The following is a 24,794-nucleotide window of genomic DNA, read 5'->3' on the forward strand; positions in this document are numbered from 1 at the left end:
GAAGGTCCATATTTGCGTTACAAGTTTGCTGTGGTTTATATTACTTATAACACTGCTACCTCTCTTTATTATTAGAAGTATGAGAAACTGTAAGCTAACTGCATGTAGTCTAACTTTTCCCCTTCCCTTTCATTAGAGTGGATGATGACTTTGTTGTTGGATATAGTACGGGACAGCGGATCTCCTCCACCACTTGTTCACCTGGCTTTTAAATTTCTTTACATTATTACAAAGGTAAAAAACCCAAATGTAACGGAAAGATTTGTTTTCAATTTATTATTTGTTATTTAAATAAAAAAAAATCTACACCTTCAAAAATAGTAAAATAAACGACTAAGTACTGTGAAAGAGTAGTTCTTCTTTTTTTATAATTTTCTCTGATAGTTTATGTTATTTAATGATCCAGAGTGGTAAAAATAAAGGTCTGCATGCAAAAACAAAAAAAAAGGCCTATGAAGAATTGCAGACATTGAGATACTGAGTGACAAAACCAAAATCATAATGTTAAAAGGAATGGTAAAGTATGATGAAGAATTGGATGGATCGTGGAATTTCCATCTAAGCATGGGAAAACATGTTTTGAGTGTGAGGATTGAACACTGCAGTGGATTGCTTAGGGAAGTTGGGGCATCTCCATCCCTAGAGATGCTGAATTCCCTACTGGACATGGTCCTGGGCAGCCTGTGGTGGGTGACCATGCTTTGGCAGGAGAGTTGAACTAGGCAGTCTCCCAGCAGCCCTTTGGTTTCAAGTTTAAGTATTAGCAATCCATTAATTTTTTAATAAGTTTGTAAAATGCAAAAATCTCAAGGTATTTAGGACCTTAATTCATAACCTACGTTCATACTACATGAGGATCATATACAAGAAGTTCCTTAAAGGGTATTTTACTTTTCCTCAGCACTTGACAATGCCAGATGGTTTATTAAATTTTAAAACTTTCTGTTACAGGTGAGAGGATACAAAGTTTTCCTCCCACTGTTTCCTCATGAAGTTCGTGATCTACAGCCTGTTTTGGATATGCTTGTAGACCAGAATCCAAAAGATCCTGAGGTGAGAACTTGCTTTACTTTTTGTTTAACTTCTGTGTCTCCAGCAGAAAAAGCTGATGAGCAGTGTTAAGAAAAAAATCTGGAAGAAAGTGTATAAAGGAGTGATGCACCCTGTCCAGTGTTAATTGAACATCTGGGTTTTAGTGATAGGACAAGGGGGAATGACTTCAAGCTGAAAGAGGGTAGATTTATACGAGCTATTAGGAAGTTCTTTACTCTGAGGGTGCTGAGGTGCTGGCACAGGGTGCCAGGAGAAGCTGTGGCTGCCCCATCCCAGGCAGTGTTCAAGGCCAGGTTGGACATAGGGGCTTGGAGCACACTGCTCTAGTGGAAGGTGTCCCTGCCCGTGGCAGGGGTTGGAGCTGGATGAGCTTTAAGGTCCCTTCCAACCCAAACTATTCTGTGATTTAGCGTGATAGTCATCTTGTCAGAAGAGAAATTTAGTATTGAAGAAGAGGTTTTATGTTTTTGTTTCATGGGACATGTTCTGAGGATTTAGGAGTGATGGTTGTAGAGGTGCAAGTAAAATCTCTAAGCATTCATATAGGGGAACAAATTAATTGAAACAACTTAGTAAGATAGGCAGTGGAAGATACTGAACTTGTAAAAGGAGTAACTGAAAAATCCTCTTCCTGCTATGCAAATCATTAAGGGTCATGTTAATTTACCTTGGAAGTCATAAAAGTAAAATAAAATGAAATGGAGTATTTAAGTTTTATTTATTTATCCCTCTTTATGTTAAGAAGTTGGTTTTAAAACCCTGGGGTTTTGTTAAAGTTGGTGTGAGAACTTCTATTTTGGTGAGGAAATGAAGATGATAGTTCATTTTCCTTGTTTAATTTCAAAAAAATGTCTTTTTCTTCCCCAATCCATTAACATTTATCTTCAGATCTGTGAGGTTTTTTGATTTTGTTTTGTTTTTCTTCCACTTTTCTTTTGAAAGGAGGGAGGTGAGAAAACGTCACAGTTATGGCGTAAGGAATTTTTGCTTTTTGATAATACATTCTTGAGTGTGAAAAATAACTCTAGAACGTCAGGGTTTTTTCCTACCTGTTTGCAGTTTGAGAAACAGTGTGCCATCAATTCCTTATATGTCCTCATTTAAAGTTTTATTTGGCTGGGAATATTCTGGGCAAGAATTCTGATTTGGAAAAAGTATTTAGGCAAATAATTTTAAAGCATGGATTGAGATCATGGAATGGCCTGAGTTGGAAGGGACCCCTAAGGATCCTTCCTTAAGGATCCATGTGGATCATCAAGTCCAACATACCATAGTTCCTATTCTTCTGAGGAAAGGTAAAAATTCTGGAAGGCTTATTACTGCAGATTAGTTTTGAGAGATCATACTCTATTACAAGTAACAAATAATGGATCTGAAGACAATAACTGTATCTCTGCTCTAAGTTAAAATAAATTCATAATAAACATTATCAATTCTGATCACTTTGCTGCTGTTGTAGTAGCTTTAAAGCCTGTAAAAGTTCCTTCATGTCTGTCTTACGAAACGCATCCAAAGTTCTTTCAGTAAACCCATGACAGCAATACATAAGAAATTAGGAAGAAGAACCTATTTCTCTCATATTTGTGACTGGAGGCACAAATGGGCTGAGGGAAGAAGGAGCAAACAGGAAAACAGCAACATGTAGTTTTCCTTTGGGAAGGAAATAAACTTGTCTGGATTTTAGATTCAGAGGGAAGGGTCCATTAATTTTGTTACTGTTTTCCTGTTTGGATTTGCTTGTAGTTCTGTCTCCTTTGGTGTTTCAGTGTTCAGGTCCAGAGTTTTTACCATCTCACTCTGGAAGTTCCTTGGAGCCAGTGGGTAGTTTGTGTGTCAGGCACTTTGTTGGAATATACCGCAGAAAAGGGAGTGCTTATTCGGTTTTACCATTCTTTTCCAGACTTGGGAAACTCGTTACATGCTTCTGCTATGGCTCTCCATGATATGCTTGATTCCTTTTGATCTGGCCCGTTTTGATGGCAATATTTCTGAGGAGGGGCACACTCGTGTGCCCACAATGGATCGCATACTTACAGTAGCAAAAGTAAGTATAAAACCTGTTGTAATATTTTCCAACCTGTAGTGTTTTTCTTAGGCTTAATCTTCAGTATGTAATAAATTATTGTCGTTTCAGAATATTGTTTAAGCCTATATGTTTTGCATCTGATCTGTAAAGGATTTATCTGTAGTTTGGAATCTTCAAGATGTTCTTTGCTGCTTTAGTGTCAGATACCCGAGACTGTTACTTACTCTCTCACAAGCAGTAAACTGTCTTGTTTTACAACTATCTGATATGATTGCATGCCTTAGATGATGTTAACAGCTTTTAGCATTTGAAAACAGTAGCCAGCTTTTTCTGAAAGCCAAGTTTGAAGATTTATATTGAAAATCAGCTTTTGGTCAGGATTAGTAACAGTGGAAGCTATGACTGCATGATAAATTTTCCACAAAGGTAATAAAGTTTCACTAAGCATAAGCCAAAGTGTTTGACTTGTCAGCCTTTTAAGATAAAAATAAACAGCATGCCCTCTCCACAAATACCTGAACATCTTATGCTTTTGACACTTGCAGTACTTAAGTGGCTTATCTCTTGTAGGTTTGTAGTAGCACTTTTGAAAGACTAGAAGGGAGACTTCATTGTTTGAGATACAGAAAGTGGGAATTTTAATAGTTTTACAATCTTAAGCTCAGTTTGTAATCATAATTACATAAAATATATGATCATAATGTTTGTAATCGTAAGTAGTATATTCATGTACAAAGTCATGTAGTTGTTATTAAATCTACATGTATGCATTGCTTTACAGTTAGTTTTCTTTTACCCTTAGTGTTACTTGGTTGTCAGTGATAAGGCTCGAGATGCAGCTGCTGTGCTGGTTTCAAAGTAAGTCTCTTTTGTGCTTCTTGGCAGAAAGGGAAAAGCTAGTTCCCCTTTCTCCTGCCATATTTTTGTCTGTCACTCTGCTAATGACGGCATTGGGAGGACTGGAAGTTGCCAGCTGTATGTGGGATGTAAAACTTGCCTGAATCAGATCCAATAGAGTGTTTGTTACTGGACATGCTATGGTTTTTTTCTGCTTACTAGAGGAACAGGTACCTACCAGAAGTGATAAGAGATCCTCACTGTTAACAGGATACTCTTCAGTTGCCTTCCAGGGCAATTTTCAATGTTTGTACTGCAGGGTTTCAGAAAGGTACAGTTTCTTTGTGTTGCTGCTGATTTTTGCAGTGTGTTGCACACTGAACAGAAAATTGGTATGTAGGATTACTGGCTTGATGTTTCCTATTGGGATTTATGTAAAAGGAAGGAGTAGTGCTAGAATTAATTTTCTTAATATCCGTCTTGTCCCTTTCTTCATTCTGTCATCCAGAAAACAGTACTTCCGCTTTCTTAGGTTTATTGTTGTCAATTAATTCATCAAACTAAACAGGTGTACGATAACGGAACTTTCTAAGTCCAGTTGTTTTACGTGGTGGTCTTAACACCCAAAAATTTGTGACAGAGATGCAGTTGTTTTGACGGTTTTTTTGTGTCATTTCAGACACATTGGTGGTGGGGTTGTTTATAAAATTGAAATAATGAACCTCTGTAGCTCTTCTTTCCTCTATTAGTGAAGATTTCATTTCTGATGCATATGAAAGTGAATTAGACCATAAACTGTGCCGGTACAGGCGTATCTTTTTCCAGTATATATCATAGTTCATATTCCAGTATATTCTAGCAGAAGAGGGCTTCAGTCAACTCAGTTTGTCATTTGTTTCTTCTTTTTTTTTTTTCTTTTTAAAGCCGGCAAAACCCTTCCAAAAATCTTTACACCAGCATTTACTCTGTCTACACTAGGGGGCTCTGCCAACATAGTTTTGCCAGTGTAGCTATAGGAGCAGAGGCTCTATAGGTGAGCGAACAAGGTGAAATGATGGTAGTGGATGTGGGTAGCTGGTGTGAACAATAAAATCCGCTTTAACTTTTTTCTCCAGATTAAGAGAATTAGTTGTATCAAAATAGTTATTAAATATAACATTTAGTAGAGCAGATCCTAACTGTCTTTTGGGGGGAAATAACTGTTTGTGTACTTTAAATTAATTGAGCTTCAGTCACAGGACTCAGTGCTTTAGAAATGTGTTTTTAGTTGAGTATAATGGTGCAGTTCTGAATCTCATGACAAAACAAACACTTTTGGTTTAGAACTGGCAGAGTCATGCAGAAAATTCATGAAGGAGTTTGAGATCAGAATCACAGTTCTCTTGTGACTAGTCCTGTACTTTTCTGATTTGCTCCAAAATATTTCAGAGCCAAATTTAAGTGAATGCATTAATAATTTGAATTGCCTTCAATAAATAAACTTGACTGTTACATACTTATTTCCATGTGACAGAATGTAGGTTTCTCTCCTTGTCGTAAATAGGTTTTTGCAGTCATTTTGGAATTGAGAATTGGAAGTTGCTTTTCCAGCATTTTTATGTTTGCATTGGTCATCTGCCTTGTGACAGGTTGTCAGAAGCAGAGGTTTTAAGGTGGAAATGTGACATAGAGTGAATTACTCTTGAGCATTCATGTGGCCAAATACACTTCCTAAAACCCCAGAAAAACATGCAAATCAGCAAACTAGGATAGACTCTTGAAGGTACATCCAGTGTCTGGAAGCCTTCTCAAGTAAGGGTGACAGTATTAAAAAGACTCATAACATTATGGTAATTGAATTTGTGCTTCATTTGTACTCCAGGGTATCTGTTAAATTACTAGTGGAAGCATATATATAGTCATGTGATTGAATACAGCAGTGTATTCAACAAAACTGTCCTCATGCAGTGCTCAACCCTGGATTTCAGGGGGACTTCATAAGGGCCTTGCATCCAAACACAGGGTACTGGGCAGGTGTGTTATTATCAGTTGTCTTATGTTCTTTTCACCTCCGTTTTATTGTGTGAATTAGGTATTATTAAAAACATATACTAGTAACAAGTAAGGTGATCGAAGACATTAAGCTGATTCTAGTACCAGCTGCATCACGGTGAGTAAGGCTGTAATGGGAGGAAGGTTACTATCTAGGGTACTTGTAAGTATTTAGTTTATTATGAAAACGCTGTTTTCAAATAATCTTGTGATTAAAACACTTCACCAGGAATTGGAACAGCTGGGTCCAAAGCATTCTGGCCTTGGTGCACTTGGATTCACTGCTTTCATACCACAGATCAATTTTTTAATGAATGGGCATAGTTATTCTGAGAAGAGATCACTGCTGCTTCTTCTTAGGAATACGAAAATCCAAGGACAAGGAAAGAGATGAGATACAGGAATCTTAACTCAGTAACACATGAGTAGGGAACTGCTTTGGGAGGAAGTCTGGGTTCTGCTTCCTGCTTTAAAGAGTTAATGAATTTCAAGAGAACCATCAGGATCCCGTTTTCTGAAGTAATTTACTTATCAGAGGCAGAGGAGCTGGAATTTGTTTCATGAATTCTCCTTTCTGTCTGCTTAGGGACCTGGTTGAAGTAGGAGGGGATGAGGCTTATCTTGCCTCTAGTCTGGAGGTTATGGCACTCCTTTGGGAAAATAAGATTTAAACTCCTTTGGGCTAAGAAAGGGTCTAGGAACCAGTTCATCTACTTTACAGGTTACTTCTCTCACTTGTGCTGTTGTGCAAGAGAAGGCTGTGTCCTTGCTGCTTGGTTATAAAGCAAACCACCCTCCCAACTAACCCCTGCCCTGAATCCTCACTGTTTTATTGCTGAACACAACAGATACTGACTTTGAAGACAATTCAAGTGATCACATACATGCTCACTGTTTCCTGTCTTCTCTGTATTTAATATTTCCCGTTATTTAACTCTTGGCACAGTTCCTCATTTACTTTGTAGGTGTATAAAGTAACCAGTTACAGGCTCTGCATATATCTTTCTTTAAGCACTATGAATTGTACTTTTGGGGCTTTCCCACGTACCTTCTTTCCTTTGACTGCATTAAGAACAAAGTTTCTTAATTTAGTCTGAATCTCTGCTTGTTTTTAAGTGCTAGGAGCACTAAATCAGCTAACTGAAGCAGATGCCCTGACTGTAGCTTGCTTGGCACTGATGATTATAGGTTTACAGAAGTTGTTTAACCATAATGTACCTCTTTTGCCCTAAGATAGGTGAAAACACATCTCTTGACCCATCTAGTGTGTTAAATAACAAGTGTTTGACCTTTTCACATATACAAAACCCCAGTGCAGCACTGATAATTACTCTGTATATGGGCCTGGTTGGTAACACTGCAGCATGGACTAACTGTGGACTTACACCCCATTTTCAGATGTGCAAAATAGCTGTTCTTGGTGAGAATGGTGGAGAGAATCCTTGTATTTGAGCTTTTCACTAATTCTGATGGAACTTTGGAATGGTTGTTGCTTTACAATTAAGATGAGAAATCTGTAGCATAGAAGTTTATAGATTGAAGTGAAAGTGGAATTCTGGGTCAAAGCCTTGCTTGGAGACAGAAGGGCTGAATTTATGGTAGCTTGGAGTGTTTCCACCCTCAGCAACTTAGCAAAATATCCACTGGAGAGTTGTATTTAGGAACTGCAACCAGTTTGTATAGCAGGGAAAAATATTTTTCACTGAAAGTCATGAAGTTAGTAACTGCAGTGTTTGGTTCTTTTCTTTTTTGCTGTGACAGATTTATTGTCCGCCCTGATGTCAAGCAGAAAAGGATGGCAGACTTCCTGGACTGGACACTCTCCATGATATCTAAATCCTCCTTCCAGTCCATGGAGGGCACTGTTGTTATGAATGGCATGCTCCAGGCCCTGGTAAATACCTTTTTTTTTTTTTTTAAAAGATAGATGGTTTTATTTATGGGCATATGATACTGCCATGGTAGACCTTTAATAGCAAATGCACAGAGAGTTTATGTGTGTTTATTAAAACAGGATAAGGTTATGTCCTGCTAGAATTTCCTCCACAACAGTTTGCAAGTTGTAACTTCCCATATATGTATATTTTCTTGAAGTGTTCTTGTCCTCACCGAATGAAAGTTGCCAGTATAGGTACTGATAAATAACTCTCAAAAATGCTTTTAAATATCTGATTATATATCAGTAATCACTTCAGAATTCAGTTTGGGTTGGGGTTGGTTGGTTTGTTTGCTTGGTTTGTTTTTTCTTTGAACAAAACCTTTGAAATAAATGGAAAAAATGTAACTGTATAAAATGCAGAGATTGGGCTTCTGGTATAGTGGTGGTCTCTCCTAGACTTCAGAACTGGTAACCAAAATGCAAATGACTCTATGAAAGTTTTATCCATTCTTCAACTTGGATCTTGTTCTCAATAGTTTTGCTGAGACATACTGAGCTTGTTAGTGTCCTTCAGCAGTCTGAGAAAATGCACTGTTTCCACTGGTTTTGCTTGCTAATCTGAACAAGTTTTTTGTTTAATGCTCCTTGCCTTGTTAAGTAACAATAGTTTAAGACTCAGAAGTGCTGAATTCTTAGTTTGGGTTTTAAAATTTATATATTGTGCATGGGAGAAAGTCTGTAATACCTCAACCACTCAATGTATCTGCTGTACATTCAAAGAATATCTTTTTATAAAATCTTGCTTGTAGTTTTACACCCTTAGAAGTGTTGGTGTGCATTTTGAAACACTTGAATAACAGTTTTGGTATCTGTTTGATTTTGATGTCTTAAATGTATTTGGGTAGAATGGAGCAGTTCGTGCAGCTGGAGTTGTTACTTCTCGTTTTTGTTGTTGACCAAAGTGGAGGTGATGACTTGCTCTTGACCAGTCTTTGCACAGGTTTAAGGATTTGCTGGTGTTTGTACAAGTTTCTATCATTTGCATAAATTTGCAGCTCTTCTTAACTAATAGCTGTGAGGACTCGTACACAGTATGTTACTAAACATCAAAGCAAAGTTCTGGAACAAGTGTGTGCTGTGTGTTTTTTTGGCTGTTTTTTGTTTTTTGTTTCCTCCTTAGCAGCTCTTCCAAATCAGAAGATACAAGAAATGATCTATATTTAGAATAACTTAGGACGTGCTGCTTAAGCAGGAGGAAGCATTATTTGTATGCATTGCAGTATGTTTCAAAAGACAGAATGATGTTTCATCATTTTATTGTCAGATCTGGAAAGGGAGACTGACTATTTGCCATTCTAGGTGCATGATGAGACCTGCAGGATGTATAATACATTAGTGTTTTGTCATAATTCCTTTGAGTTTGGCTTTGGCTCTATCCACCTGTTCATTAGTGCATACTAAGCGAAACAGGTGAATACTGAACAAGTAGAATCGAAACTGGAATGTGATACAATATACCTGGAAGCCAGGAGCCTTCTTGCATTTACATTAGTTTTTCCTTCTCTCTGGGATAGGAGAAAGCATTTCAGGCCAGTTTTATTTGTGTTCTATAGCTCCTAACTCGTGTTCCAGTTCATAGCTATGAGCAGACTGAGCTTTTAAAACCTTTCTTGCGTTCAGTCTTCCATTTTTAATTTTAGTTACTATAATGTAAGCATGAATTAGATCATTAGGGAATAAAGGTTCTCAGAATATGTGTGCAGGTATGTGTGTATGGAGATGTGCTTAAGTGGAGTAGGAAATATTTATTTCAAGGGTTTAATATTAAGAACTTTGTAACATACTTGTAAAGATAACATATTGTTAAACCAAAAATAGCTGAAAATAAAAGGAATTTTTAAAACAAGTGAACCTTTTCTCTTAGACAAGATTCTGACAGTCTGTACAGAAACATAGTAAGTAATTGCCAAGTGTGTGAAGCAGAACACATCCTCGTGAGGGACATCTAAAACTTGTGTCAACAAGCTTCAAAGTTCTTTGCCCTTTGATTCCTCCAGCAATTTATTACTTAAAGAGTCAAACTGTAGTTGCCTGGGCATTTTTTTTCTGAGCAAGCAGGGGGAAAAAAGACCACTTTCCAGTTTCTGGTCAGTACAGCAAGGCAGGTTTCGGGATGACAGGTTTCGGGAATGTAACCCACCAGGGTGGGAACAACAAGTCTTTCTGTCCATCAGATCAATTTAGGGCTGCCCCTGACTGGGTGGATTTCAGTTGGATTATGGTATTATGTTGCTTATGACCTGCATGTAGGAAATAGCTTATAAAGCGATTGGCATGGCAGAACTGTTTTAAAAAGACACGAAACTCTTGCATTTCAATGAACTGAAACTGCAAGTTAGGTACGCAGTGAGTAGTTCGATGTTGCTGCACTTTGATCTGCCTCTTTGTGGCCTTAAGTCTTGGTGATTAGGTATGCTACTGTTTAATCTAACTCAGCATTATGTGTAGAACAAGTACTACTGTTTCAGGGTTCCTGTTGGAACACGCAGCCTGCATTACATATTTTAATTCCACCAGTGCTTTTTCCTTTTTTTCTCTTTCCACCTGTTGTCAGTAATCTATCATTTCACAGCAGGTGTGTACAAACATGAGTCTTTGCTTATAACATTTCAGACTTAGGTTTTAAAACTGCTCTCATTAGTTGAAACTATTGTAGTATTGAATTCAGTTCGGTATTGAATTAAATCCACTTTTGTGTTTAGACACTTGGTGCATTTGAAGGATTATTGATGTTGGATTTGTGTATTGGGGGGATTCTAAATGTTGGATTAATATGACTCAGTTTTTATTATTTTTTTAATAACATTTGTTTACTTGAAGGAAACTTCTAACCTGTTTCAAGAATCTGCATTTTAAATTCTCTTGGTCTGGAGGTTTGCTTTTAAACCTACCATTATATCAAACAGCTTTTTAGTTATTGCTGCAGGGTGCAGCACTCCCAGTTCTTGCGTGACAGAGATGTCATCATGTTGAGGTAGCCTTGGGCATTGAAACTTATTAAACCTTATTTGTTTTATAAGTGATTCAGTATACAAGTGTGAGTAATAATTAAAAAAAATAAAACGCCCTACACAGTGATCTGATGAAACTCGAGAGTCTTAAGAACAGGGCATTTCCCTGAGCTGTCTCTAATGCAAAAGTTATTTAGCAATAGCTACATGCTTATGTAAATTTTGCTCCAGGGAAGAAAGAACTCTCTAACTCTATTCTTTCGGACCCAGAGGCACAAAAATAGACTGTTTCTAAATAGAATGTTTCCCAAGTCTCTATATTTTTGGCATTCTCAAAGAATTAGTGATGTTAGGATTGTCTGTTGGCGTTGTGTTTTTTTGGGTTTTTTTTTTTTTTTTTTTTTTTTTTTTTTTTCAGAAGGTGTCGTTGCTTAGTGTGTTGGTGATAAAGGTTTACAACAAGCAATGGTGATGTAAGGAGAAGAGGAAAATTCTTGTGTCTGCTGATACCCAGGGCTCTGACCCCTTTCTGGAAGCACTGAGTCTCCTCTCTGAATGGCACTGAGTATTCTAATGGGGCTTTGTCTGATACTTCTGTTTTTCTTTTCACCAGAAGTACTGTAGTTAGTTCAAGGCTTAGGAGCTCTGTTATCCTAAGACTCTTTCTTTTCCTGTTAGGCTCTATTGCTGGTTTTAGCTGTCTCTTCTTTTTTTTACTTCTAAGTATTTAAAATCTGTGGTTTTAGTCTTGCTAAAGTAGAAAGGAAGGATTCTGTTAGCTCTCTATGTTACTCTAAACTTTTCAGGCTCTCAACTGGTAAATAACTAAAATCTTAAGAAAACTTAGCTCCTTTTGCCACCTGTTTAGCTGGGCTCTGTGTTGAAGTTTGTCAGCTTAAGCACCATGTTGATGCCCTGACAAACACGTGTGACTTACAGAAGGAGTAATATTTTACTGTGTTGAAGACAGTAAGAATAAGGGCTTGAACTAATCTATTTTGCCATTAGCTGCACATATAATGCATGAAATATTCTCTACTTTCAAGTGAATTTATTATTCTGACAGCATGGCCTCCCTCACCTTGTTTACCTCCACACATCTGGCCTGAAGGCAAGGATGGCTGATAGCTTTCCCTGGACCTGAATGTTGTGTGACTACTAGGGGGTGCTCCAGAGTAATGAAAGATCATTTTCTTCTCTTCCCATAGAGGCTGAAATTATCCTCCCAGTCCTTGACTTGGCTGGTTACGACCAGAGGGTAGATGCAGAGTTGTGTCTCCTGCTTGGCAGGAAGTTATACTTGCTACCAAACAGCCAGGCCACCCTTAATGGTGATTTGTATAGCTTGGGGAACATGTCCTGGAGATGATCCTGATTGATATAGCTCATGGAGGTCGGGCCTGAAGTGGGTTATGCAGACAATTGGAAGGTGTGGTGTGTTTCTCCTGGATTACTAAGAAACTAGCCTTTGTTTTCCTTGCACCATGCTATTTCTAAAGCAAAACCAGACTTGACAGTCGTCATTGCTTGCACACCACTGATTTTCTCTAATTTGTAGGTGGCTTAATTATTTATAAGAGAGGGAGTCACATACTTTTCAACAGTTCAACAGGTTGGGTAAGTTGGTGTATGCTGTATGTCCTCATTAAAGTGAAGAGGCCATGGCGTAACTTTGATTGCCTGGATACTCCAATAGACAGGCTCCTTACTTTGAGTATTGTCAGTTGCTGACACTGAAATGTCTATGCAGGTGGCAAACCAAGCTTATTAATTACTTTGTTTGTATCAGATTTTCTGAAATGGTGTGCCTTGGATGTTTTTCTTCCTTCAAGGCAGGAAGTTTAAACTGGATACAGTAATGCTGATCTCTCCTTTTTTCTGTGTGTTTCTGTTAATGTTTGCTGTTCCTGCAGCATGTACTTTTATTTTCAGTATAGTCCTTGTAAACTGTAGGTTTGCAGGATTTTTCTGAGACAGTACCTTTGACCTACTGTAGTGCATGCTGGAAGAAAATACATAACCCCTTCCCCAAAGACTGGCATCAGTTAAAGTGCTCTTTTATTTCCCCTAGAAAACATACATGCTAAGCTCAAAAGTTTGGGAAATTTGGACTTGGGAATGCTTTTGCATACTTTGACTCATAAAGGAGTAATGAAAACTTCTTTTCTTGACATTTCTACAATCAGAACAAAACCCAGACACTGGATTTCCTGCTGTGTTCCATATCTGAAGAGTTGCTGTGATGATTTCAACATCTGAAAGTATATTAGAAGTCCTTGCAAGTTTTTGCTTGAGACTAGATGTTCTGTTTTGAATATTACATATAAAAATAGATTGTTACTTAGGTTTATTGTCAAACTGTTGTAGGGAAACAATATATGCTTCACCTTTCTGTTAGAAAATAACATAAATGTTTGTGAGATGGAATCTGTCAAGTTCACTGTTCTAAATTGAGGCAGAGGTTTGTGAAGCTGTTTTCTTCCTTTTTGGGTATTTTTTTAGAAGAACATTAAAAACCGGTACAATATTTGAAGACTTTTCTCATTTCCTGCTTGGATGTTGGTTAACTTCTTCCCACATCTTGCTTGAGGTGCTTCAAGTTCTGTTTTTCCTGAGGAGTCAAGAGCTGAATTCAAAGTTGGCCTTAAGGATGTGAAAATCCATAGAGAAGCTCATAGGGAGATGCCAGAATTCGGGAACTATGTAGGACTGAAAGTGTGTAGATATTCTCAGGATTCTGTTCCACCTTTGAAGGAGCTCCTAGAGAGTGTGCTGAGAAGTGAAGGAGGGCTGGAGCAGCTCTGCTCTGGAGCCAGGCTGAGAGAGCTGGGCTGGGTCAGCCTGGAGAAGAGAAGGCTCCTTAAGGGGAGACCTTAGAGCAGCATAGGAAACCTGGAGAGGGGCTTTGGACAAGGGACAGGACAAGGGGAATGGCTTTAAACTGACAGAGAGGAGATTGAGATGAGATTTTAGGAAAAATTCTTCAGTATCAGGCAGGGGGTTGGAAATAAGTGATCTTTAAGGTCCCTTCCAACCCAAACCATTCTGTGATTCTATGAAGTGTAAGCATAGACATCCAGATGCATTCCCCTAGGAGTATTCACAAGGCTGTATTAAAAAGCTTTTTCTCTGCATTATTACTACTTCAGGAATTATACTGTTTTGAGTATGCTTGACTGTAATCCTAATAATTTGGAGGCAGTCTGTGTGTGCTTTAAAGGCACTCTTTGCTCTTAACTGGACTTTTCTAGAGAAAAGAGGATAATTGTGAAGATAAGGTGCTGCAGAAATGCTGCAGGATCTCCTGGCATCTGCTACCAAGTTGCTAACCTTGTGAAGAAACCATCTGATAGGTTTTTAAAGCCGAACACAGGAACCAAGTGATGAAGAAATAAGTTTCTGCATGTTTTAGCAGAGAGGTGGAAAAATTTTAGAGGCACTCTACATTTGCTGGTTATACCAAGGATTTGTATAGTGTCTGTCATCTTTTCTTCAGGGTTTTTAACACAAGCAGAGCTTTGTTGTAAGTTAGTTGGAAAATAGGGTTTTTGTTTGGATACTGGTATGGTGTATTGAAAAAAGCTGTGCCATATTTTTACCACTCATGTTAGCATTTGTTTCTGATAGCTGTTCTTCTGGGCCTGAGGTAGTTCTGTAGCATTACTCCTTTGTAAATGTCAGTTGTTAATGGATGCCTTACAGTTGCTTAGTTACTTGTAAAACCATTAAAAATCTTAAAAAATTCAATCTGTATTATCAAATTCCCCTATATAGCTTGCAGCAGAGCTGATCAGAAGTGCTAATTTAGGATCCCAAAATGCAGTTTAGTAACAAAACAAACTAGAATGGGTACATAGCCTGAAGGTGTTTTTATTGCCTTTGTTGCTCTTAACCACACCTGCAGTACAGGAGGCATGTGTGTGTTTGGTATGTGTGAGAAAGTACATATTTTTAAGGTAAGTCTGTTCTCGTTTAACTCCTAGGCATATTTATTGTAAAGGGTTTTTCTTTTGGTTAATGACAACACAAGGAAAAAGAAGTGACTGAACAGAGTTTTTTGATGTATACTAGGTGAGCTGAGGAAACTTTCAACGTTTAACATGTTTTTGTCTGGTGTTAATAGTCCATTTGTCTCGCTGTAGTTCTGGGGCTTAATATTTCTGGGGTATTTAATTATATAAAATTATTATAGAAGCTTTTTGCTCTTCTATAAATCCTTCAGCGCAGGAATTCAAGGTTGTTGGAGGTATGTTTGTAGCAGGCTTGCAGTCAAATTTCTGTAGCTGGGTTTGTTTAGTTTAACATGGAGTTCTCAAAAGCTGTTGGGGAAACAGGATAAAATACTCAGCAGTTTAGTCTGGACTGTGTCCTGCTTGTCACTGTGTGGTTGCTGCTGTTAACTACCCTCACTTGTATGTGTTCACCTCTCATGCGGTGACCAAAAACTTGGTGTGTTCTGTGTGCTGGCTTCTCTAATAAATCATCACCAAGGCGTATTCAGTTTGGAGATGTTCAGTGCCAGGAAGTCCCAAACAAGACCTAGAGTTCCCCTGGTTCTTCTGCTTGTATTCATGTTCTGCAAATTCTGCTTCACTTTTTAGAGGTTCAAAGCAACATGAGCTGCTTGAGATAATAGGTGCTGTGGTTGCACCTGCACTGAGCTTGTGTGACCAAGCACCAAGCTGGATGGTTCAGAAAGCCTGAGCTGGCTGAAAATTAGTGGCTTCCTCCCCCTTTTTTTTTTCCTCTCTCATTTTTTATCCTTTTTCATTCTGTCTTTAGAGTTTTTTTGGCCAGCTCTGCTCCCTGAGGTGGCTTGCCTACATGACTGTGTGGATGGGAGGGGAAGGCTGAGCTGCAGTATCCTTGACTTACAAAGGAGTAAAACTGCTCCTTGAGACTCTTTCCCTTTTATGCTATTTAAATTAGTAACCACTACTGATTATTTCAAAAGCATGAAGTATTTTAGAACTATATGTTTGATATAATGTGTTTTAGGATCTCTGTATTCTCATGTTTGTTTTCCTTATTTTAATTGTAGGCACAGTTATTTAAACATGCCAAAAGAGAAGATTGTTTACCATATGGTAAGTTTGTAATATCCTGATTCCTTGTTTTAAGCCATTCCAATTAAAAAAAAAAAAAAAAAAAAAAGGAAAGAAAGATTAAACTGATAGCAAGGGGCGCTGTAAAGAGTGGAGTCAACAGGGAAGTTGTGGACTATGCAAAATAGGGGCGGGGGGAAAGGATGACACTGAGGAAGGAGCAGAAGACAGTGCGAATGTTATGTTGGACCAGCTCATCAAAGAATTTGGGATTGACCAATTGCTATAATACAGAGCTGATCACAGAACATACAGACTATAAGAGGTGGAAAATATGTTTCAAAATTCATTAGAATATAAATTGGTTTTATACACAGAGCTGCTGGAAATTTTGCAGAAGATCTTTGAGTTTCAACATAAGCGCAGGATTTCAGAAAACCCAGGTTTAAAGAACCAGCTGTGTATGGGACCCAGCTAGAATCACGTAGTGATTCCAGAGAAAGATTATGGTGAATGCAATTAGGACTAGATAGGTACCCAGAAGGAGAGCACAGAAGTTTCTGAACAGTGTAGCTGCACGTTGGAGTTACATTTCATGTCCTGGAATATGGTCAGAGCTGCCTACAAAATGCTAGCTTGTTTTTTATTGATAGCAGTAAAGAGAGGTAGGGAAAGGTGATGGCTAACAACAGAACACTAAAAAAGAGCTTGTAAGTTTTGGGAAGCTTATCAAAGCACCAGAAAGTAGGGTTTGTGCTATTCACAGGAATCAGGCAATGATGTAAACTCGCTTTAGAATGCTACTTGTGATTTCACTCAATGGAATTTTGATTTCAGAGAAGAAACTTCATAGGTCTTGTGGGGGAAGCAGTTCCCTTCTCCCAGTTACTATGTCAGAGATGCAGATGCTTCCATACAAAATACCTGAGATCTTACTAAACGTGGAGATAAGGTAGTAAGACAAACAGAATGGAATGACATATGTGCTCATCAGAAACAAACAGAAAGTATTGAGGAATGTCATCGCATAGAAATAGCAGACAGCACTGTGGAAGCTTAACAATAGGACTGACAGATAAGCAGAATAATAAACAGGCTAAATAAAATATGGTATAATACAAAATTATGTAATTTAAAAGATGCAAACTATACAACACAAAAATTATAATCAATATGGAAAAAAAGATATTTGGCTCACAGCACTAATGCGGCTGGTAAAATTAGATGTTTTGGCCTACGGCACATAGAATATTAAATAGTTACAAGTCTAGTAATAAGAGAAAAATCAGGGGCATGCCAGTGAATAAATGCATCATAGAAAAAGTAGAATGCTCATTACTAAGAAGCAGATATTCAGGCAGAAACTGTTTGGAATAAGAAAATGTGAGAGACAAAAAGTATCGAAGATTTTCAATTATAACAGGTTTTAACAGCTCTTAGGATCAAATAGGAAAAGCCAGATAAATGACAAAGGAATATACTGTTCAAAATCTTTTGCGACATAGAACTTTATTGAAATATAAGCACTAGTCCTGAAGTAATTTGCATGGGTCTGCATTTTAGTGATTCAAGAGCTGGAAGGACTTGGAAGAGGTTTATATTTTGTTATTCTTATTGTTTTTCTGTCTGTGAATATTAATGTTTCTGTACTCTCTCCTAAACCATTAGCTTCTAGCTTTTGCAACTGCATAAAAATCCAGGTTGGAAGGTATCAAAGTAGGCATTATTACTGGCTTTACCTTTTGGTCTGTGTGTATTCTATTAGCATTTTAGTATGTCAGGATAAATTATAAGCCTTTTTAAAATCCGAGGAGATTTTTAAGTCACATCCTACATTTTCTTAGACTTTGGAACAATTGGTATGTCTTTGATCTTGGAGTATTTTGAAAACTCTGCTCCAAGACTCAAGTAAGAGGTTGCAGAGTATTTTGCCAGTGCGCATCCATATTTGCGGTGCTTATAGCAACAATGGCTGTCCTTCTGAGCCCAAGCTATTGGTCTCTATTAACTAATGATCAGCCTTCAAAACAATCATTAATTGTTTTGGGTTGAAAATGCAGGAGGACTGTTTTATTTGTAACAGGAATCTGTTCCATATGAATTCTGAATCCTGGAATTTTATATTCATTAATCCAGGATTCTCCTTTCGTCTCTGTTTTTTTTTTTTTACTTTGCTGGACAAATAATTTCATTACCTTTGATGTGCCCAAATGAAAGGTTTTGTTGCTGTTTACACATACACAGTATTTCTCATGTCTAAATGGTTATGGGCATTCATTGTCATAAAAATTCCTGTGCCAGAGGAGTTAAGTTGGTGCTGCCTGAAAATAATACATGAGGAAAAGGAATAGGAATAAATGAGGACTTTCCTAGTCTTGAAACTGGCTGCAGAGTGAGTGAATTAGATTTTCTGACTCCTGGTTCTGTTACACTGCTGGCAATTCTTAAACCCTGAAAGATGCTGGAACATGTCACTTCCAGTGAGAAGTAGAGGCATAAATACTCTAGGAATCTAGCTTCATTATAATTTTCATAGTCAAAATTAATGCTTAAAGCAATCCTTCCTGTTTGGTAGGTGAAGAGTATTACCACTATTTGACCAGTGTCAGAGCTACTACAAAGTAGGTAATAAGGCATTTGCATCTTAGTAATACCTTTAGAAATCTAAATATTCTCAGGAACTTTCAAAACTTTACAAAACTGATGTTCTTACTGAGATTTTTTCAGTTTTTATAGCATGTTTGTTTTCTTTTACAGCTGCTACTGTACTTGAATGCCTTGATAACTGCAAGCTGTCAGAAAGTAATCAGATGGTTCTTCGCAAGCTAGGGATGAAACTTGTTCAGAGACTTGGACTGACGTTTGTGAAACCAAAAGTAGCAAAGTGGAGGTCAGTTTAAAGCTGAAACAGTTTTAAAAAAATGAAATCGAAAAGCGCTCAAAAAGCCAAGGAATACCTAAATACATGAATTTGGCACTGCCCTGTCCTCATAACTTCCCCTAAAAGAGAAAGGAAGAATCCCCGTGTTACTTGGGAATTAACTTCTTCATTTGCACTATTTGGAAAAAGTAGATTTCTTCCACTGTATTTAGTTTCCTGTAATTTTTTTTTTTTCCGTTTTGGTGTAGTAAACTAGTGCTGGGACAGGCCAAATCTTTTCACTTCTCATGTTGCATGTTACACAAGCAGAAGCCTGTTCCTATATAATGCATAACTTGGTTTAGATGGGAAGAAAGTGACCTTTGTTACTGAAGTTGATTTAGTACAATTTTGTAAGAGTGAACATAACTTTTTCCATTACATAGTTCTACCCTGATTCGATAGGAGGTTCACAGGGGAAAAGTGGCTTGCAATCCCACTTTGGTTTTGCATATTAGTCAGGTTTTGGTGTCTGGTTTTACTTATTGCCAGAGGGCAAACTCTTTTCTAGATTTCTCGCACTGATATTTTCAAATTGCAGGCTCCCTTGGTGACTATTTTTATTGTGTTTCTTTTACCAACTTTTGAGAACGTCCTTAGGCATAGAAAATTCTCCTTTAGGTGGAGAGTGTACCGTGCCCAATGGCAAAAAGTCAGTTAAATATGTAAAGCATATCTCTTCTAAGAATGTATCTACACCATGGGCTACATATCCGAGTATAGCTTGGTCAGAAAGTACTAAGCTTGCTTTAACATTTAAGAGCCAATTTTTAATAAGTTGATTTTATTAATATTTTAAGTTTTGGAGAGGTTTTCATGGCATGGGAATTTTGCCTCTCTTTATTGTCAGCAGTGGAAAATAGGTTATACTGAAACAGGAAAGGGAGAGACATTTAAATAGTCTAGCTCTTCTTACTTTGGAAAAGAGACAACTGGGTCAGGAGGAGGGGCAGGAGAGTGGGATACTTTAAAGCAACCACTTACTAACCGGAGAACTGTACAATGGGAGGTGTAGCAACTTGATCAGCAGGCTTTCTGAAAGGATGCATCTATTTCAGTTGGAACTTCAGTGAGACAAATCAATTAATGTGTCCGTTCCTTGTGCAGATACCAGCGTGGCTGTCGATCTCTAGCTGCCAATCTGCAGTCTCAGGGTTCAGTTGTGCAGAGTCAAATGACAGCAGTTGCTGCTAATGAAGCTGATGATGAAGAGGAATATGACATTCCAGGAGAGATTGAAAATGTTGTAGGTGTGTAAAAACAGAATAAAAATTACTCTAATGCCTGCAAATTAAACATATATTGAAAAACAATCTTAGTGTTAAGAAAGTCATGTGGGTAACTGTGCTAAAGTGAAAAATTAGATTGTAAAATTTTAAGTCTATGCAAGTGACTAAAATATACTACATTTTTTCAAATGATTTGGATTTCAGCATCTCAAACAGAAACTCAATACTGCAGCATTTGTTGTGGGGTTGGGGCATGGGTTTACTGAAATACAGTATGAAAGAGATAACTTGAACCTTTCACAGATGGAAGGATGACTTAAAATACATAGTGAAAAACAAAAAGTTGTGTTAAATGAAAGCTAAAGAATTATGGCTGACGTTTTTGAGATGTCTTAGTAACAAAGGAACAGCATTTTTTATTAGTGTGTGCTCATACAGCAGGTGCTCTGTGAGCTTGGTGGTGGATGTACTGTAATCGGCAAAAATTGCATTAGAAGGCTTTTATAACTGAATAATCTAATGAACCACTGGAAAAAGCACCATGAGCTCCATTCTGCATCTTCCACAGTACCTGAAATTTCAAACCAAATTCTCTTTTAGAAAATGATTTTGACATCTTTTCTTGTTTCTTTGATTTCAAATCATCCTGGTGTGAAAAACAGAGGTATATAGAAGTATGTTTATATAAACTAAGAGGCATTTATGTTAAGAGGAAAATTAATTTTGGAAGTTTTAATCTTTCTATTGTTAAATGAGAATAATCTGTTTTGTTTAAAATAAATTATCTGCAGAGCAATTGTTGGTTGGACTGAAAGACAAAGACACTATTGTCAGGTGGTCTGCAGCAAAAGGGTAGGTTTCTTATGGTTACTCTAAACTAATAATCTACAGTAAACAACATAGAAATACAGTCTGGTGTAATCCAAGATTGATAATTTGTGTGTATTGTCAATATTCCCAGTTACTTCAAATGGCTTTAGCACAGCTGATGTTACAAAGCCATGTCTGTAAGTTTGTCTGGTATGAATTTGTGCTGGTCTTCAGGAAAATTTCAGATAGAATATAAATAAAAGGAAAGAAACAATCTGGGTAAGACTTGATGGGTGTAAAATAGCATTTCTTCAAAATGTTTAGTTGTGGGGTTTTTTTCCCTCTTCCACTTTAAAAACTGTATTTCTCTGTTAACTTTGCTGCTGTGTAGCTTTTGCTTCAAGTTTGAGATTGTTGTTGTAGGGTAATGGTGTTAAGGCAGTGTATTGTCATTTTGAAGTCAGCCAATCTTACTGTAAGCTTCCAGTAGCTAGATTTTTTTATAGGACTTGTATATCTGATGTAGAAATAATGAATCACTGTTTGCTTCCCTCTCCCCCCACCCCCTTTTCTATCTTCTGTAGAATTGGTAGAATAACTGGAAGACTTCCCAAAGAATTAGCAGATGACGTGATTGGGTCTCTGTTGGACTGTTTTAGGTAAAAAAAAAAAATCTTATTTCACACATTACATGTATATGAAATAATCTTTGCTTATGAAACGAGAGCAACAGAAAGGCAGATCTAAAACCCTAAATTTTGTTGCTTTTTCCCCAGATTTAAAAATTTTTTTTATGGCACAGTTGTGCTGAGGATGTTCAATAAAGAAGTTATTCCTAATCCTTCCTCTTGACCCCATTCTAACGAAATGTGGAAGGACTGAATTTGAACTTTGGGAGAATAAAAAATACTCACTAACTTGTTGCTTTAAAAATTCCTGGTGTGCTCATGTCTTGAGTGTTGAATGCATCTTTAGAAACATAGTAGAACTGGAAATGGTATTCAAAATCTTTATGTGAGGAGAGGCTAAAACATGTAGGAAAAGTGATGGGTAAATGGGGTATAATGAAGGTTTGTGAAATCCTGAGTGTCATGGAAATGATTGCCGTACAGTATAAGGTGGCAGGTTTGGAATAAAGAAAAGATGGTGCTTATTCACAGAACATATAGCTAAACTGTAAAGACTTGTTACTGCAGAGAGTGTTGCAACATGCTTGTTCATATACTGGACTTAAGGCGTGTAATGTGTCAGAGATGTTTTTGGGCTAGCTGAAGCTTTGGTTTGATCACATATAAAATCATAGAATCAGCTAGGTTGGAAAAGACCTTTAAGATTATAAAGTTCAACCTTTACCCCAGCACTGCCAAGTCCGCCAATAAACCATGTCACTAAGGGCTTCATCTATAGCTGCTAGGATGTTCTTTTGATGTGCTTTGTTGTTGGGTGTCTTGTTTCCACACCCATATAAAGCATGTGAAGGACTAAAGTATTAAACAAGTACTATATACTTTTTTTTTCCCTATCAAATTGCTCATCAGGTCTGCATTGAGTGCTTGAGCTTTAAGATCTGACTTACTGTTTTAGAGTAGGTTAATAAAAAGAATTTATTGGCAGAAAATACTGTTAGTGTTCAGTTTGTCACTCAGATGTTTTAAAAAAATCCTCTCATTCTGGTTGTGAGTACAAATTAGAAATAGCAGCTCAAAGGATAACACATTAAAAACACAAAAGTATAAAGTCTTAAAAACTTGCAAGGAAAGTATCTGCCTTGCTGATACTTCCACTGTGCTACTGTGATTAATTTAAGAGGTGCTGCTGATGTCAAGTATCCCTGGAGCTTCAAAGACCTGTACTCACTGTGTTTTCTTTCCTTGTTTTTCAAGTTGTAGGGGTGAGTAATCCAACTAGTAATTGAGTGACCTGCTTTCTTCAGAAACACCTGGGAACAAACGTAGACAAGGACAAAGGGAATCTCTTCTGTACTCTTTACACTAAATATCTAGAGACCAAAATCAAAATCAGTTGCTCATCAGAGGCAGTTTGTTGTATCTCTTGGGATGAGAAGAAAGGATTTCTGAAACATAGATAGATTAAAAGACAAACAAGGAAGAAATAAGTAATTATTTTTCACAATTTAGTGAGACAATCAGCACAATCATGTAGGGGTCTGGATGATTCCTTATGCTGTCCAACATACCCATAAGGATCCTGGAAAAAGGTGAACAATGGTGTGAGGAAATCAATTGATGATATAAGCCTGTTAAGTAACTAGACAGTAAATGACGTGAAATACAATATCTGATGAGTGCAGACTAATGCGCTTAGGGAAGGAGGCAGCTTAGTTGTAAACCAGTTATCACTATGTAGGAAAGAGATCTTGAAAACACTGATACTTCTGTCAAAATGTCAGAGGAATGCTCAGCAGCTGTCAGAAAAAAGAAGACAAAGGGAACGTTGGGTATTATAGGAGAAGAAAAGATAACAAAACTGAATCACTGAAAAGTAATTTAACTGATGGGGATTCTTCCAAGTGGAATGAAGAAGGACAGGGATATAGTGGGGATACATAAAATTATAAATGTGATAGAAAGAGGGAAAGTGAGTAATTGTAATTTTCACTCTTCCTCGTAAAGTGAGAACTGGGTAGCATCAGGAAGTACATTTTCAGGCAATTATAATTAAACTGTGGAAGTCATTGCCACAGGATGTTATGGAAGCCAAAAGTGTAAACGGAGTTCAAAAAGGGATTATACGAATTAATGGAAGAGGGACCCGGCAGAGGTTATTAAATATGACATTCTGGCTGCAACCTCTGGCTTGGGAAGTCTCTATACAGGTTGCCAAAGCGAGGAGGAGGCTAATAAGGGAATGATCCTTTGTGCTTCATCTTTGGCTAAGCATCTGCCATAGGTCCATGTCAGAGACAGGATGCTGGTGGAGCTGAAGCTTTGATATGGCCTAGTTTGTGTGTTCAACATTTTATTCTCAGATTCCTATTCCGGGTTTAATACAAAATGAGCTTTTTGCGTGTCTAGTTGTGCAGCGTGCAGCCTTTTCCCTTTCACTCCTTTATCTGACAGTCCACCAGGAATTGTGTACCATTTTGGGAATTTACAGGTTGCTCTGGTTTGGTTGATGTTTTTTAAAGGTGGATAAGCACCAGTTTGCTCACTGCATAAGCTCATACAAAGTGTTTATTGGAAACTGTCACCTGAACCTCTCTGGCTAGTTAAAGACTGTGGCACTTAGTTATTTTGGGAATGTTCTGTAAATCTGTGTGTTTTGCCAAAGTACTAGAAAGTTATTTTCCTTTTCTGGATGATTTCCAGGTATTGTACTCTTCTCTATTGACATTCCATTTCTACTGGTAAATGGGGGCTTTGCTTATTTGATAATGTTTATAGCAGTATTTATATTGCACAAAATAGGAAAGTATGTGCAACCTCATGTTTTAGAAGTCTAACAGGATTTATATCACAATGCCGATATGGGTTACGTGTCTTTTAAAATGTTAGGAATTGATCATGAAAAATGAAATCTGAAAAGGGTCGTAACAAAAACTTGTCTTTGTTCTAAAATTAGTTTCCAGGAAACAGACAATGCATGGCACGGTGGATGCCTGGCTCTGGCTGAATTAGGCAGAAGAGGATTGTTACTCCCTTCCCGAATTTCAGATGGTGAGTTGTTGCTGAATGTAAGTTCATGCGTTAACAATCTATAGTATTAGACATTGAATGTGTGGCACTAGACTGGAATTTGCTCATTTACTACTGACTGTAGTTTTGAATTCTAGAGTAGAGAAATACGCCTATGGGGATATTTAAGGTACTTCTGCAAAAGCATTGTCTTGGGTGTGCCTTTATATGCTTAATAAATTTTTCTTTGCAAAATGAAATTAGTTTCTTGGGGTTTTCTTCTTTCTTCCTCAGTCCCATATTTCTCTGTACAGTTGT

At 37.5% G+C, this 24,794-nt stretch overlaps 1 protein-coding gene across 1 annotated transcript in view; it reads left to right on the forward strand.

Annotated features, from left to right (window-relative positions):
- The window catches only part of TBCD (tubulin folding cofactor D), a 123,445-nt gene that overhangs the window by 5,153 nt on the left and 93,498 nt on the right, over positions 1-24,794 (forward strand). The window contains exons 4-14 of the mRNA XM_065693733.1: positions 137-234; positions 952-1,053; positions 2,954-3,097; positions 3,882-3,937; positions 7,709-7,841; positions 15,879-15,924; positions 18,640-18,772; positions 19,910-20,052; positions 20,823-20,883; positions 21,426-21,500; positions 24,424-24,518. Coding sequence (XP_065549805.1) covers positions 137-234; positions 952-1,053; positions 2,954-3,097; positions 3,882-3,937; positions 7,709-7,841; positions 15,879-15,924; positions 18,640-18,772; positions 19,910-20,052; positions 20,823-20,883; positions 21,426-21,500; positions 24,424-24,518 — 1,086 coding nt within the window. The remainder of the gene's footprint in view (positions 1-136; positions 235-951; positions 1,054-2,953; positions 3,098-3,881; positions 3,938-7,708; positions 7,842-15,878; positions 15,925-18,639; positions 18,773-19,909; positions 20,053-20,822; positions 20,884-21,425; positions 21,501-24,423; positions 24,519-24,794) is intronic.

Source organism: Lathamus discolor, chromosome 13, assembly GCF_037157495.1.
Source record: "Lathamus discolor isolate bLatDis1 chromosome 13, bLatDis1.hap1, whole genome shotgun sequence".
Taxonomy (NCBI): Eukaryota; Metazoa; Chordata; class Aves; order Psittaciformes; family Psittacidae; genus Lathamus; species Lathamus discolor.